Source organism: Bombina bombina, chromosome 7, assembly GCF_027579735.1.
Source record: "Bombina bombina isolate aBomBom1 chromosome 7, aBomBom1.pri, whole genome shotgun sequence".
In the NCBI taxonomy this organism is placed as follows: Eukaryota; Metazoa; Chordata; class Amphibia; order Anura; family Bombinatoridae; genus Bombina; species Bombina bombina.
In genome coordinates this window covers 212,813,793-212,831,274 of record NC_069505.1, presented here as the reverse complement: position 1 = coordinate 212,831,274, position 17,482 = coordinate 212,813,793, and the positions used below count along the sequence as shown (strand labels likewise).

The window sequence follows — 17,482 nt, the reverse complement described above, 5'->3', positions numbered from 1 at the left end:
AAGATCCTTAAAATTGCATGCTCTATCTGAATCACGAAAGAAAAAATTTGGGTTCAGTGTCCCTTTAAATATCAGCTCCGTTCTCTCCCACCCCAGTCATTTGACCGAAGTAAAGGAGAGAAAGGAAGCAACAAGGTGCAGAGGTGTCTGAAGTTTATAACATACCAACAACCTGTCTTAAGAACAGGGTGGGCCATGGACTCATCGTGTCAAGAAAGAAAGAAATTTATCAGGTATGCATAAATTTTGTTTTCTTTCTAATGACACAATGAGTCCACGGATCATCTAATTACTATTGGGAATCAATACCCAAGCTAGAGTACACAGATAAGGGAGTGACAAGACAGGGAGCCTAAACGGAAGGCACCACTGCTTGAAGAACCTTTCTCCCAAAAGCCGCCTCAGCCGAGACAAAAGTGTCAATTTTATATAATTTTGAAACAGTGTGAAGAGAGAACCAAGTTGCAGCCTTGCAAATCTGTTCCACAGAAGCTTCATTTTTGAACGCCCAGGAAGAGGAAACAGCTCTCGTAGAATGAACCGTAACTCTCTCAGGAGGCTGCTGTCCAGCAGTCTCATAGACAAAGCAAATGATACTCCAGTCTTAAAGAAAGAGAAGTAGCCGTAGCTTTCTGACCCTTACGTTTCCCAGAGAAAACCATAAATAGAGCAGACGACTGACGAAAATCCTTAGTCGTCTGTAAATAGAATCTTAATGCACGAATCACGTCTAGATTGTGCAGAAGCCGTTCCTTCTGAGAAGAAGGATTAGAACACAAGGAAGGAACAACAATCTCCTGATCAATGTTCCAGTCTGAAACTAATTTAGGGAGAAACCCTAATTTAGTACCTAAAACCACCTTATCCGATATAAAAAATAAGGTAAGGAGACTCATACTGTAATGCCGAGAGCTCTGAAACGCTACGAGCAGATGAAATGCAAGAAACCAAACTTTCCAAGATAATAACTTAATATTTAAGAAATGCGTAGTCTCAAACGGAGCCCCTTGAAGAACCTTAAAACTAAATTAAGACTCCAGGGAGCAGTAACTGGTTTGAACACAGGCCTGATCCTGACCAAGGCCTGACAAAACGATTGCACGTCTGGTACGTCCGCCAGATGTTTATGTAACAAAATAGACAAGGCAGATATTTGACCCTTTAGGGAACTTGCGGATAATCCCTTCTCCAAACCCACTTCCTTGCTCTAACGTAGGCAAAGAGAATGACTGGGGTGGGAGGGAAGGGAGCTGATATTTAACAGGTTTGCTGTGGTGCTCTTTGCCACCTCCTGCTGGGCAGGAGTGATATTCCCAATAGTAATTAGATAATCCGTGGACTCATCGTGTCATTAGAAAAAAAAACAATCTGCAAATAACTGTGAGAGAACATCATCCAGCTCCCATTCTAATCTATAAAGCAAATTGACTAAATCAAGGCATGTGAACATTAGTGAATAGATTCCATAGAACATAACAAATGGTGAGACTGGACAGGTTCAAAAGAACTTATTAGGGAATGTACCCTAATATTTCTCAGCAATAGTCATCATGTACTACTAACAGGCAATATCTTCTTGTGTACAAGTCAGTCTCATCTTAGCCACTTCTCAGACCTATTTATTTAGTGCAGTGGAGATGAGAAGCAAAGAAGCGGAACAAATGCTAAACCTCTTATTTCACCATGTGACAATTCCCTCTGGCGCCTTCATTTCTTTGCAAAACACTTCCTTTACTGGTTGGTCCATTAAAAGACAGTAAAAACCTTGTGAGCGTAATATAAAATGTTTACTTATGTGTAGTAAAACAACTTTACGATAAACTTTCATTGTTTATTTAGTCCCCATTCTATGTGATTTTACCCTGAAAATTGTAGATGTTCCAGTTATGAGAACAAGAAGTGCACAATGTAGTTTTCTTTTAGCCAATATATTATTCTAAAATGTGATAACATAATTGTCTTGTAATTACCGTGTTTAGCGTCCTTTTAACTGAATGCAAAAACGGACCTTCGGGAACAGCAATGTGCTATTCTTTCAAGAGACCTACATTAGCAATGATCACATATCTGGGGTAGCACATGTATAGGTCTATGTGCATCTGATGTTACAGGATTTAAGTATGTAGCACATGTGTAGGTCTATGTGCATCTGTTGTTACAGGATTTAGGTCTGTAGCACATGTGTAGGTCTATGTGCATCTGGTGTAACAGGATTTAAGTCTGTAGCACATGTATAGGTCTATGTGCATCTGATGTTACAGGATTTAAGTCTGTAGCACATGTGTAGGTCTATGTGCATCTGTTGTTACAGGATTTAAGTCTGTAGCACATGTGTAGGTCTATGTGCATCTGGTGTTACAGGATTTAAGCCTAAAAGAGAAAAATGGGAATGTGTTAACAACTGGGCATTTAAGCCACAGGTGTTGGTTTGTTTAGTATGGTCTATGATTACGGAGCATTTGTATTTGCGAAACGCGTAAGGCCGAGCACCTTTTCACACATTACCCAATGTGATCAAGCTTTTGTTTATGTTTTGATGAAATAAAGGATTTATTTTAAGGAAAAACATAATTTATGCTTACCTGATAAATTTATTTCTCTTGTAGTGTGTTCAGTCCACGGGTCATCCATTACTTATGGGATATATTCTCCTTCCCAACAGGAAGTTGCAAGAGGATCACCCAAGCAGAGCTGCTATATAGCTCCTCCCCTCACATGTCATATCCAGTCATTCGACCGAAACAAGACGAGAAAGGAGAAACTATAGGGTGCAGTGGTGACTGGAGTTATAATTTAAAATTTAGAACCTGCCTCAAATAGACAGGGCGGGCCGTGGACTGAACACACTACAAGAGAAATAAATTTATCAGGTAAGCATAAATTATGTTTTCTCTTGTTAAGTGTGTTCAGTCCACGGGTCATCCATTACTTATGGGATACCAATACTAAAGCTAAAGTACACGGATGATGGGAGGGACAAGGCAGGAACATTAAACAGAAGGAACCACTGCCTGTAGAACCTTTCTCCCAAAAACAGCCTCCGAAGAAGCAAAAGTGTCAAATTTGGAAAATTTGGAAAAAGTATGAAGTGAAGACCAAGTTGCAGCCTTGCAAATCTGTTCAACAGAGGCCTCATTCTTAAAGGCCCAGGTGGAAGCCACAGCTCTAGTGGAATGAGCTGTAATTCTTTCAGGAGGCTGCTGTCCAGCAGTCTCATAGGCTAAGCGTATTATGCTACGAAGCCAAAAAGAGAGAGAGGTAGCCGAAGCCTTTTGACCTCTCCTCTGTCCAGAGTAAACGACAAACAGAGAAGAAGTTTGTCGAAAAACATAATTTATGTAAGAACTTACCTGATAAATTCATTTCTTTCATATTAACAAGAGTCCATGAGCTAGTGACGTATGGGATATACATTCCTACCAGGAGGGGCAAAGTTTCCCAAACCTTAAAATGCCTATAAATACACCCCTCACCACACCCACAAATCAGTTTAACGAATAGCCAAGAAGTGGGGTGATAAGAAAAAAAGTGCGAAGCATATAAAATAAGGAATTGGAATAATTGTGCTTTATACAAAAAAATCATAACCACCACAAAAAAGGGTGGGCCTCATGGACTCTTGTTAATATGAAAGAAATGAATTTATCAGGTAAGTTATTACATAAATTATGTTTTCTTTCATGTAATTAACAAGAGTCCATGAGCTAGTGACGTATGGGATAATGACTACCCAAGATGTGGATCTTTCCACACAAGAGTCACTAGAGAGGGAGGGATAAAATAAAGACAGCCAATTCCTGCTGAAAATAATCCACACCCAAAATAAAGTTTAACAAAAAACATAAGCAGAAGATTCAAACTGAAACCGCTGCCTGAAGAACTTTTCTACCAAAAACTGCTTCAGAAGAAGAAAATACATCAAAATGGTAGAATTTAGTAAAAGTATGCAAAGAGGACCAAGTTGCTGCTTTGCAGATCTGGTCAACCGAAGCTTCATTCCTAAACGCCCAGGAAGTAGATACTGACCTAGTAGAATGAGCTGTAATTCTTTGAGGCGGAATTTTACCCGACTCAACATAGGCAAGATGAATTAAAGATTTCAACCAAGATGCCAAAGAAATGGCAGAAGCTTTCTGGCCTTTCCTAGAACCGGAAAAGATAACAAATAGACTAGAAGTCTTACGGAAAGATTTCGTAGCTTCAACATAATATTTCAAAGCTCTAACAACATCCAAAGAATGCAATGATTTCTCCTTAGAATTCTTAGGATTAGGACATAATGAAGGAACCACAATTTCTCTACTAATGTTGTTGGAATTCACAACTTTAGGTAAAAATTCAAAAGAAGTTCGCAACACCGCCTTATCCTGATGAAAAATCAGAAAAGGAGACTCACACGAAAGAGCAGATAATTCAGAAACTCTTCTAGCAGAAGAGATGGCCAAAAGGAACAAAACTTTCCAAGAAAGTAATTTAATGTCCAAAGAATGCATAGGTTCAAACGGAGGAGCTTGAAGAGCTCCCAGAACCAAATTCAAACTCCAAGGAGGAGAAATTGACTTAATGACAGGTTTTATACGAACCAAAGCTTGTACAAAACAATGAATATCAGGAAGAATAGCAATCTTTCTGTGAAAAAGAACAGAAAGAGCGGAGATTTGTCCTTTCAAAGAACTTGCGGACAAACCCTTATCTAAACCATCCTGAAGAAACTGTAAAATTCTCGGTATTCTAAAAGAATGCCAAGAAAAATGATGAGAAAGACACCAAGAAATATAAGTCTTCCAGACTCTATAATATATCTCTCGAGATACAGATTTACGAGCCTGTAACATAGTATTAATCACGGATTCAGAGAGAGAAAAAACAACATATAAAGCAAAATAGATCAAATTCCTTATAAGACAGTTTCAGGAATGGGAAAAAAATGCCAAACATCAAGCTTCTAGCAACCAGAAGCAAATGAAAAATGAGACTGAAATAATGTGGAGACAAAAGCGACGCCCATATTTTTTGGCGCCAAATAAGACGCCCACATTATTTGGCGCCTAAATGCTTTTGGCGCCAAAAATGACTCCACATCCGGAACGCCGACATTTTTGGCGCAAAATAACGTCAAAAATGACGCAACTTCCGGCGACACGTATGACGCCGGAAACGGAAAATAATTTTTGCGCCAAAAAAGTCTGCGCCAAGAATGACGCAATAAAATGAAGCATTTTCAGCCCCCGCGAGCCTAACAGCCCACAGGGAAAAAAGTCAAATTTTTGAGGTAAGAAAAAATATGATAATTTAAAGCATAATCCCAAATATGAAACTGACTGTCTGGAAATAAGGAAAGTTGAACATTCTGAGTCAAGGCAAATAAATGTTTGAATACATATATTTAGAACTTTATAAATAAAGTGCCCAACCATAGCTTAGAGTGTCACAGAAAATAAGACTTACTTACCCCAGGACACTCATCTACATGTTTGTAGAAAGCCAAACCAGTACTGAAACGAGAATCAGTAGAGGAAATGGTAAATATAAGAGTATATCGTCGATCTGAAAAGGGAGGTAAGAGATGAATCTCTACGACCGATAACAGAGAACCTTATGAAATAGACCCCGTAGAAGGAGATCACTGCATTCAATAGGCAATACTCTCCACACATCCCTCTGACATTCACTGCACGCTGAGAGGAAAACCGGGCTCCAACTTGCTGCGGAGCGCATATCAACGTAGAATCTAGCACAAACTTACTTCACCACCTCCCTTGGAGGCAAAGTTTGTAAAACTGATTTGTGGGTGTGGTGAGGGGTGTATTTATAGGCATTTTAAGGTTTGGGAAACTTTGCCCCTCCTGGTAGGAATGTATATCCCATACGTCACTAGCTCATGGACTCTTGTTAATTACATGAAAGAAATCTTTAGTTGCCTGTAAGTAGAACTTCAGGGCACGGACCACGTCTAGATTATGCAAAAGACGTTCCTTCTTTGAAGAAGGATTAGGACATAAGGATGGAACAACAATCTCTTGAGTGATATTCTTGTTAGAAACAACCTTAGGTAAAAACCCAGGTTTAGTACGCAGGACTACCTTGTCTGAATGAAAAATCAGATAAGGAGAATCACAATGTAAGGCAGATAACTCAGAGACTCTTCGAGCCGAGGAAATAGCCATCAAACAAAACTTTCCAAGATAAAAGCTTAATATCAATGGAATGAAGGGGTTCAAACTGAACACCCTGAAGAACTTTAAGAACCAAGTTTAAGCTCCACAGAGGAGCAACAGCTTTAAACACAGGCTTAATCCTAGCCAAAGCCTGACAAAAAGCCTGGACGTCTGGATTCTCTGCCAGACGCTTGTGTAAAAGAATAGACAGAGCAGAAATCTGTCCCTTTAGTGAACTAGCGGATAAGCCCTTTACTAAACCCTCTTGTAGAAAAGACAATATCCTAGGAATCCTAACCTTACTCCATGAGTAACTCTTGGATTCACACCAATATAAATATTTACGCCATATCTTGTGGTAAATTTTTCTGGTAACAGGTTTCCGAGTCTTTAGTAATGTATCAATAACCGAATCTGAAAACCCCCACTTTGATAGAATCAAGCGTTCAATTTCCAAGCAGTCAGCTTCAGAGAAATTAGGTTTGGATGGTTGAAAGGACCCTGAATTAGAAGGTCCTGCCTCAGGGGTAGAGACCATGGTGGACAGGACGACATGTCCACTAGGTCTGCATACCAAGTCCTGCGTGGCCACGCAGGCGCTATCAGAATCACTGATGCTCTCTCCTGTTTGATCCTGGCAATCAGTCGAGGTAGCATCGGAAAAGGTGGAAACACATAAGCTATGTTGAAAACCCAAGGGGCTGCTAGCGCATCTACCAGCACCGCTCCCGGGTCCCTGGACCTGGATCCGTAACAAGGAAGCTTGGCGTTCTGGCGAGATGCCATGAGATCCAGATCCGGTTTGCCCCAACGAAGAATCAGTTGAGCAAATACCTCCGGGTGAAGTTCCCACTCCCCCTGATAAAAAGTCTGGCGACTTAGAAAATCCGCCTCCCAGTTCTCCACGCCTGGGATGTAGATCGGTGACAGGTGGCAAGAGTGAGACTCTGCCCAGCGAATAATCTTCGAGACTTCCAACATCGCTAGGGAACTCCTGGTTCCCCCTTGATGATTGATGTAAGCCACAGTCGTGATGTTGTCCGACTGAAATCTGATGAACCTCAGTGTTGCTAACTGAGGCCAAGCTAGAAGAGCATTGAATATTGCTCTTAATTCTAGAATGTTTATTGGGAGGAGTTTCTCCTCCTGAGTCCACGATCCCTGAGCCTTCAGGGAGTTCCAGACTGCTCCCCAGCCTAGGAGGCTGGCATCTGTTGTTACAATCGTCCAATCTGGTCTGCGAAAAGTCATTCCTTTGGACAGATGAACCCGTGATAACCACCAGAGAAGAGAATCTCTGGTCTCCTGGTCCAGATTTAGCAAAGGGGACAGATCTGAGTAATCCCCGTTCCATTGACTTAGCATGCATAGTTGCATCGGTCTGAGATGTAGGCGCGCAAATGGCACTATGTGAAGAACACGGCAAGCATTGAGAATCTTTGATAACCTGGACTCCGTCAGGTAAATCTTCATCTCTACAGAATCTATAAGAGTCCCTAGAAAATAACTCTACTGTGCATACATTTATCAGCCTGATACCAGTCACTACTACTGCATTTAAGGCTGTACTTACATCATACGGGTAACAGCAGTGTTTTCTTAGTCAATTCCATTCCCAGAAAATATTGTACTGCACATACCTCATTTGCGGAGGACCCCGCATGCTATTCCCATGTTCTGAAGTTACCCCACTCCTCAGAATGTCGAGAACAGCCAGTGGATCTTAGTTACGCCTGCTAAGATCATAGAAAACGCAGGCAGTTTCTTCTACCAAATACTGCCTGAGATAGAAAAAACAGCACACTCCGGTGCCATTTAAAATAACAAACTTTTGATTGAAGAATAATTAAGTAAAAACTCCAACTCCTCCCGCGACCTCCTTCTTTGTTGAGGGTTGCAAGAGAATGACTGGATATGACATGTGAGGGGAGGAGCTATATAGCAGCTCTGCTTGGGTGATCCTCTTGCAACTTCCTGTTGGGAAGGAGAATATATCCCATAAGTAATGGATGACCCGTGGACTGAACACACTTAACAAGAGAAAAAACGCCTGGATCTACACTTTTTTCATTAGGATTTAAGTCTGCAGAACATGTATAGGTCTAAGTGCGTCTGGTGTTACAAGATTTAAGTCTGTAGCACATGTGTAGGTCTATATGCATCTGGTGTTACAGGATTTAAGTCTGTACCACATGTATAGGTCTATGTGCATCTGGTGTTACAGGATTTAAGTCTGTAGCACATGTATAGGTCTATGTGCATCTGGTGTTACAGGATTTAAGTCTGTAGCACATGTATAGGTCTATGTGCATCTGGTTTTACAGGATTTAAGTCTGTAGCACATGTGTAGGTCTATGTGCATCTGGTTTTACAGGATTTAAGTCTGTAGCACATGTGTAGGTCTATGTGCATCTGGTGTAGGTCTATATGCATCTGGTGTTACAGGATTTAAGTCTGTAGCACATGTATAGGTCTATGTGCATCTGGTGTTACAGGATTTAAGTCTGTAGCACATGTATAGGTCTATGTGCATCTGGTGTTACAGGATTTCAGTCTGTAGCACATGTGTAGGTCTGTGCATCTGGTGTTACAGGATTTAAGTCTGTAGCACATGTGTAGGTCTGTGCATCTGGTGTTACAGGATTTAAGTCTGTAGCACATGTGTAGGTCTATGTGCATCTGGTGTAGGTCTATGTGCATCTGTTGTTACAGGATTTAAGTCTGTAGCACATGTGTAGGTCTATGTGCATCTGGTGTAGGTCTATGTGCATCTGGTGTTACATGATTTAAGTCTGTAGCACATGTGTAGGTCTATGTGCATCTGGTGTTACAAGATTAAAGTCTGTAGCACATATGTAGGTCTGTGCATCTGGTGTTACAGGATTTAAGTCTGTGTGTATCTGGTGTTACAGGATTTAAGTCTGAAGCACATGTGTAGGTCTATGTGCATCTGGTGTTACATGATTTAAGTCTGTAGCACATGTGTAGGTCTATGTGCATCTGGTGTTATAGGATTCAAGTCTGTAGCACATATATAGGTCTATGTGCATCTGGTGTTACAGGATTTAAGTCTGTAGCACATGTGTAGGTCTATGTGTATCTGGTGTAACAGGATTTAAGTCTGTAGCATATGTGTAGGTCTATGTGTATCTGGTGTTACAGGATTTAAGTCTGTAGCACATGTGTAGGTCTATGTGTATCTGGTGTTATAGGATTTAAGTCTGTAGCACATGTGTAGGTCTATGTGCATCTGGTGTTATAGGATTCAAGTCTGTAGCACATATATAGGTCTATGTGCATCTGGTGTTACAGGATTTAAGTCTGTAGCACATGTGTAGGTCTATGTGTATCTGGTGTTATAGGATTTAAGTCTGTAGCACATGTGTAGGTCTATGTGCATCTGGTGTAGGTCTATATGCATCTGGTGTTACAGGATTTAAGTCTGTACCACATGTGTAGGTCTATGTGCATCTGGTGTTACAGGATTTAAGTCTGTAGCACATGTATAGGTCTATGTGTATCTGGTGTTACAGGATTTAAGTCTGTAGCACATGTATAGGTCTATGTGTATCTGGTGTTACAGGATTTAAGTCTGTAGCACAAGTGTAAGTCTACGTGCATCTGGTGTTACAGGATTTAAGTCTTTACCACATGTATAAGTCTATGTGCATCTGGTGTTACATGATTTAAGTCTGTAGCACATGTATAGGTCTATGTGCATCTGGTGTTACAGGATTTAAGTCTGTAGCACATGTATAGGTCTATGTGCATCTGGTGTTACAGGATTTAAGTCTGTAGCACATGTGTAGGTCTATGTGCATCTGTTGTTACAGGATTTAGGTCTGTAGCACATGTGTAGGTCTATGTGCATCTGGTGTAACAGGATTTAAGTCTGTAGCACATGTATAGGTCTATGTACATCTGGTGTTACAGGATTTAGGTCTGTAGCACATGTGTAGGTCTATGTGCATCTGGTGTTACAGGATTTAAGTCTGTAGCACATGTGTAGGTCTATGTGCATCTGTTACAGGATTTAAGTCTGTAGCACATGTGTAGGTCTATGTGCATCTGGTGTTACAGGATTTAAGTCTAAAAGAGAAAAATGGGAGTGTGTTAACAACTGGGCATTTAAGCCACAGGTGTTGGTTTGTTTAGTATGGTCTACGATTACGGAGCATTTGTATTTGCGAAACGCGCAAGGCCGAGCACCTTTTCACACATTACCCAATGTGATCAAGCTTTTGTTTATGTTTTGATGAAATAAAGGATTTATTTTAAGGAAAAAAACGCCTGGATCTACACTTTTTTCATTAGGATTTAAGTCTGCAGAACATGTATAGGTGTAAGTGCGTCTGGTGTTACAAGATTTAAGTCTGTAGCACATGTGTAGGTCTATGTGCATCTGGTGTTACAGGATTTAAGTCTGTAGCACATGTATAGGTCTATGTGCATCTGGTTTTACAGGATTTAAGTCTGTAGCACATGTGTAGGTCTATATGCATCTGGTGTTACAGGATTTAAGTCTGTACCACATGTATAGGTCTATGTGCATCTGGTGTAGGTCTATATGCATCTGGTGTTACAGGATTTAAGTCTGTAGCACATGTATAGGTCTATGCGCATCTGGTGTTACAGGATTTAAGTCTGTAGCACATGTATAGGTCTATGTGCATCTGGTTTTACAGGATTTTAGTCTGTAGCACATGTGTAGGTCTATGTGCATCTGGTGTAGGTCTATATGCATCTGGTGTTACAGGATTTAAGTCTGTAGCACATGTATAGGTCTATGTGCATCTGGTGTTACAGGATTTAAGTCTGTAGCACATGTATAGGTCTATGTGCATCTGGTGTTACAGGATTTAAGTCTGTAGCACATGTATAGGTCTATGTGCATCTGGTGTTACAGGATTTAAGTCTGTAGCACATGTATAGGTCTATGTGCATCTGGTGTTACAGGATTTAAGTCTGTTGCACATGTATAGGTCTATGTGCATCTGGTGTTACAGGATTTCAGTCTGTAGCACATGTGTAGGTCTGTGCATCTGGTGTTACAGGATTTAAGTCTGTAGCACATGTGTAGGTCTATGTGCATCTGGTGTAGGTCTATGTGCATCTGGTGTTACATGATTTAAGTCTGTAGCACATGTGTAGGTCTATGTGCATCTGGTGTTACAGGATTTAAGTATGTAGCACATGTATAGGTCTATGTGCATCTGGTGTTACAGGATTTAAGTCTGTGTGTATCTGGTGTTACAGGATTTAAGTCTGTAGCACATGTGTAGGTCTATGTGCATATGGTGTTACAGGATTTAAGTCTGTAGCACATGTGTAGGTCTATGTGTATCTGGTGTTATAGGATTTAAGTCTGTAGCACATGTGTAGGTCTATGTGCATCTGGTGTTACAAGATTTAAGTCTGTAGCACACGTGTAGGTCTGTGCATCTGGTGTTACAGGATTTAAGTCTGTGTGTATCTGGTGTTACAGGATTTAAAGGGACATGCCAGCCACATTTTTTCTTTTATGATTTAGAAAGAGAATGCAATTTTAAACATCTTTCTAATTTACTTATATTATCTAATTTGTTTTATTCTCTAGATATTCTTTGATGAAAAGCATATCTAGATATGCTCACTAGCTGCTGATTGGTTGCTGCACATAGAAGCATCGTGTGATTGGCTCACCATGTGCATTGCTTTTTTTTCAACTAAGGATATTTAAAAAATTAAGCAAAATAAATAATGGAAGTGAATTGTAATGTTGTTTAAATTTCTATTCTCTATCTGAATCATGAAAGAAAAATTTTGGGTTTAGTGGCCCTTTAAGTCTGAAGCACATGTGTAGGTCTATGTGCATCTAGTGTTACATGATTTAAGTCTGTAGCACATGTGTAGGTCTATGTGCATCTGGTGTTACAGGATTTAAGTCTGTAGCACATGTGTAGGTCTAAGTGCATCTGGTGTTACAGGATTTAAGTCTGTAGCACATGTGTAGGTCTATGTGTATCTGGTGTTATAGGATTTAAGTCTGTAGCACATGTGTAGGTCTATGTGCATCTGGTGTAGGTCTATATGCATCTGGTGTTACAGGATTTAAGTCTGTACCACATGTGTAGGTCTATGTGCATCTGGTGTTACATGATTTTAGTCTGTAGCACATGTATAGGTCTATGTGCATCTGATGTTACAGGATTTAAGTCTGTAGCACATGTGTAGGTCTATGTGCATCTGGTGTTACAGGATATAAGTCTGTAGCACATGTATAGGTCTATGTGCATCTGGTGTTACAGGATTTAAGTCTGTAGCACATGTATAGGTCTATGTGCATCTGGTGTTACAGGATTTAAGTCTGTAGCACATGTATAGGTCTATGTGCATCTGGTGTTACAGGATTTAAGTCTGTAGCACATGTATAGGTCTATGTGCATCTGGTGTTACAGGATTTAAGTCTGTAGCACATGTATAGGTCTATGTGCATCTGGTGTTACAGGATTTAAGTCTGTAGCACATGTGTAGGTCTATGTGCATCTTGTGTTACAGGATTTAAATCTGTAGCACATGTGTAGGTCTGTGCATCTGGTGTTACAGGATTTAAGTCTATGTGCATCTGGTGTTACAGGATTTAAGTCTGTAGCACATGTGTAGGTCTATGTGTATCTGGTGTTACAGGATTTAAGTCTGTAGCACAAGTGTAAGTCTATGTGCATCTGGTGTTACAGGATTTAAGTCTTTACCACATGTATAAGTCTATGTGCATCTGGTGTTACATGATTTAAGTCTGTAGCACATGTATAGGTCTATGTGCATCTGGTGTTACAGGATTTAAGTCTATGTGTATCTGGTGTTACAGGATTTAAGTCTGTAGCACATGTGTAGGTCTATGTGCATCTGGTGTTACAGGATATAAGTCTGTAGCACATGTTTAGGTCTATGTGTATCTGGTGTTATAGGATTTAAGTCTGTACCACATGTGTAGGTCTATGTGCATCTGGTGTTATAGGATTTAAGTCTGTACCACATGTGTAGGTCTATGTGCATCTGGTGTTACATGATTTAAGTCTGTACCACACGTGTAGGTCTATGTGCATCTGGTGTTACATGATTTTAGTCTGTAGCACATGTATAGGTCTATGTGCATCTGGTCTTACATGATTTTAGTCTGTAGCACATGTATAGGTCTATGTGCATCTGGTCTTACATGATTTTAGTCTGTAGCACATGTATAGGTCTATGTGCATCTGGTGTTACAGGATTTAAGTCTGTAGCACATGTGTAGGTCTATGTGCATCTGGTCTTACATGATTTTAGTCTGTAGCACATGTATAGGTCTATGTGCATCTGGTGTTACATGATTTAAGTCTGTAGCACATATATAGGTCTATGTGCATCTGGTGTTACAGGATTTAAGTCTGTAGCACATGTGTAGGTCTATGTGTATCTGGTGTTATAGGATTTAAGTCTGTAGCACATGTATAGGTCTATGTGCATCTGATGTTACAGGATTTAAGTCTGTAGCACATGTGTAGGTCTATGTGCATCTGTTGTTACAGGATTTAGGTCTGTAGCACATGTGTAGGTCTATGTGCATCTGGTGTAACAGGATTTAAGTCTGTAGCACATGTATAGGTCTATGTGCATCTGGTGTTACATGATTTAAGTCTGTAGCACATGTATAGGTCTATGTGCATCTGGTGTTACAGGATTTAAGTCTATGTGCATCTGTTACAGGATTTAGGTCTGTAGCACATGTGTAGGTCTATGTGCATCTGGGGTAACAGGATTTAAGTCTGTAGCACATGTATAGGTCTATGTGCATCTGGTGTTACATGATTTAAGTCTGTAGCACATGTGTAGGTCTGTGCATCTGGTGTTACAGGATTTAAGTCTATGTGCATCTGGTGTTACAGGATTTAAGTCTGTAGCACATGTATAGGTCTATGTGCATCTGGTGTTACAGGATTTAAGTCTGTAGCACATGTGTAGGTCTATGTGTATCTGGTGTTATAGGATTTAAGTCTGCACCACATGTGTAGGTCTATGTGCATCTGGTGTTATAGGATTTAAGTCTGTACCACATGTGTAGATCTATGTGCATCTGGTGTTACATGATTTTAGTCTGTAGCACATGTATAGGTCTATGTGCATCTGGTGTTACATGATTTTAGTCTGTAGCACATGTATAGGTCTATGTGCATCTGGTGTTACAGGATTTAAAGGGACAATAAACCCAAAAATTTTCTTTCATGATTCAGATCGAAAATTAAATTTTTAACAACATTCCAATTTACTTCTATTATCTAATTTGCTTCATTATTTAGATATCTTTTGTTAAAGAAATAGCAATGCACATGGGTGAGCCAATCACATGAGGCATCTATGTGCAGCCACCAATCAGAAGCTACTGAGCCTATCTAGATATGCTTTTCAGGAAAGAATATCAAGAGAATGAAGCAAATTAGATAATAGAAGTAAATTAGAAAGTTGTTTAAAATGGTATTCTCCATCTGAATCATGAAATAAATTGTTTGGGTTTAATGTCCCTTTAAGTCTGTAGCACATGTGTAGGTCTATGTGCATCTGGTGTTACAGGATTTAAGTCTGTACCACATGTGTAGGTCTATGTGCATCTGGTGTTATAGGATTTAAGTCTGTACCACATGTGTAGGTCTATGTGCATCTGGTGTTATAGGATTTAAGTCTGTACCACATGTGTAGGTCTATGTGCATCTGGTGTTATAGGATTTAAGTCTGTACCACATGTGTAGGTCTATGTGCATCTGGTGTTACAGGATTTAAGTCTGTAGCACATGTATAGGTCTATGTGCATCTGGTGTTACAGGATTTAAGTCTGTACCACATGTGTAGGTCTATGTGCATCTGGTGTTACATGATTTAAGTCTGTAGCACATGTATAGGTCTATGTGCATCTGGTGTTACAGGATTTAAGTCTGTAGCACATGTATAGGTCTATGTGCATCTGGTGTTATAGGATTTAAGTCTGTACCACATGTATAGGTCTATGTGCATCTGGTGTTACAGGTAATCAGAAATAATGAGTAAATAATTATTATAGCGCTGCAGAATGTTTTGGAGCTCTACAAATAACTGATATAATATATATAATTATCTCAGTTAGCACAAGTGTTAGCCCTTGTCATGTGTGTTTACGGTTAGATGTAAAAAGGTGACATTTTTTGGAGCAAAGGAATATAATATAGGCATAAAAGAGCAATAACAATATTTTCTAGAGCATTTTAACATTGAAACGGAGACTAACACAGCTGGTGACTGGGAGATACCTGCACATGCCACCCCTGACTGGCTTAGCAGTCATGTTTAGTTCGGGACTAGTGGTGCACTGGCATACCAGAGCTTACTTTAACTATGTGTTTAACTTTAACGGGGGTTAAACAACAGTTCTGTTAAAGGAAAAGTGCAACAATAGCGCATTGTAGAATCTTATTTTTGCTCCTTTAGGTCCCTTTAAACCACTACCTTCCTAACATACTGATGGTAACAACAAATACAGAATTACCTGAGTTGCATAAACTACCTAATGTAATGATTTTCCTGTTTTCCTGGTAATGTAGCAGATGGGACCATAAGGCGGACTTCCCCTATGACAGAAACAAAATGTCACTCATTGGGACAGAGGAGGAACATAGTTCCCCTGTATTCTACCCACCCTGGTTATTACCTGCTTCACTTGAAGACCGTGACTCCAAATCCTTTCAAGGAGATCACAAAGGCTTGCAATTAAAGTGTTCTCCTCTACGCCTGTAATGCTGACCTCCCCGTGGCCAAGTTCCACAGCTTCCCGCCCCATCTTCTCAACCAGCATCCTCTTGGTCTAGACGTAATTACAAAAACACGGCCTATTGTGAACATTATCTAAAGAGCTTCTGTGCTAATATAGGACATTGTCAACACAGTCACATATATATTAAAGAGAAGGAACCTAAACAACTTCCTGTGATTACTGTTTGAGAAGCCTTATAGTTCCAATTCTGTGACATATAGTAAAGAATACGTGTAATGGAATGTTAAATAAAAATGTAATTCCCTAAAAATGTATAAATATGCATTATATTAAAAAAAACACATTTTGGCATTTTCCTTCTTGCATAATATTGTTGATAGTTAAAATTATCCTTATAAGGTAAAGGAAAACTTGAAAATGCAGAGCTTTAATCAGCGGAAAGACTCAAGTCTAATACCTCTACAATGGACCAAAACTATATAAATATTTAGACTTGTCACAGACTGAGAACTTTAACCCGCTCAGATTACGATCTTGATTTTGTTTATTATTTTTTATATTTTCAATGTACGGGTACAAAATGTCAACTCAACCCTGCATTATAGATATATGATGTCTAATTTATCAATAAAGCTTTTAAAAAAAAAAAAATAACAAAAAACTTTACAATGCACCTTCAATACTTATTTTGCTCTGTTTTCCTGCAGTTTCTCTCATTTTAAAGAGACATGAAACCAAAACTTTTTCTTTCATGGTTCAGATAGAGAATATAATTTTTAAAAAGTTTCCAATTTACTTCTACTATCAAATTTACTCTGTTCTCATGTTATTCTTTGTTGAAGAGATACCTAGGTATGTAGAATGCACGTCTGGGACACTACATGACAGGAAATAGTGCTCTTGCTAACATAACATTGTTGCAAAACTGCTGCCATATAGTGTTGCAGACACGTGAACACTCCCGAACTTACATTCCTGATTTTCAACAAAAGGATAACAAGAAAACCAAGAAACTTTGATAATAGAACTAAATTGGAAGGTTGTTTAAAACTGTATGTTCTATCTGAATCATAAAAGAAAAATGTTGGGTTTTGTGTCCCTTTAAGTTTGCCCTGGCTGTCTGATGCCATTTACTTTCTAAACACCATGGTACCAGTTTTTATACGGCTTTTTATACGGCTCATACTAGTACGTCAAACAGCTAAGATTAACAACATAGGAAGTATTGAAGTCCTTAGAAAAGAGCCTCATGTTTATCAGACAATTAAAATTAATTTAAAGCGTTGAAAAACATACAAAGAGAAAAAAAACGTAATTTATTTCCATCCTACAGCAAAGTCGTTTCACTGCTCCATGCGGTATTAAATCCTCCATAATAAATAGATAGATAATAATTAAATAAATAATAATAACAATAATTAATAATAAATTATTAAATAAATAATAATGAAATAAATGCATAATAATAAAAAAATAAAAATTAAATAAACAAATAAATAAATAATAATTAAAAAAAAAAAATTAAATAGATAAATAATAATTAACCCCTGACCTAGGACGTTCCTGG

The 17,482-nt window shown here is 39.1% G+C and overlaps 1 protein-coding gene across 3 annotated transcripts in view; it reads right to left on the bottom strand.

Moving 5' to 3' along the window:
- Positions 1-17,482, bottom strand: part of DENND5A (DENN domain containing 5A) — a 223,097-nt gene that overhangs the window by 104,172 nt on the left and 101,443 nt on the right. For 2 of the 3 annotated variants that reach the window (XM_053720599.1, XM_053720601.1), the window contains 2 exons: positions 15,853-16,005; positions 15,691-15,772 (listed from right to left, as the gene is read on the bottom strand). In XM_053720599.1, the coding sequence (XP_053576574.1) occupies positions 15,691-15,772; positions 15,853-16,005 (235 nt within the window). The remainder of the gene's footprint in view (positions 1-15,690; positions 15,773-15,852; positions 16,006-17,482) is intronic. The other variant, XM_053720600.1, reaches the window with a different exon arrangement.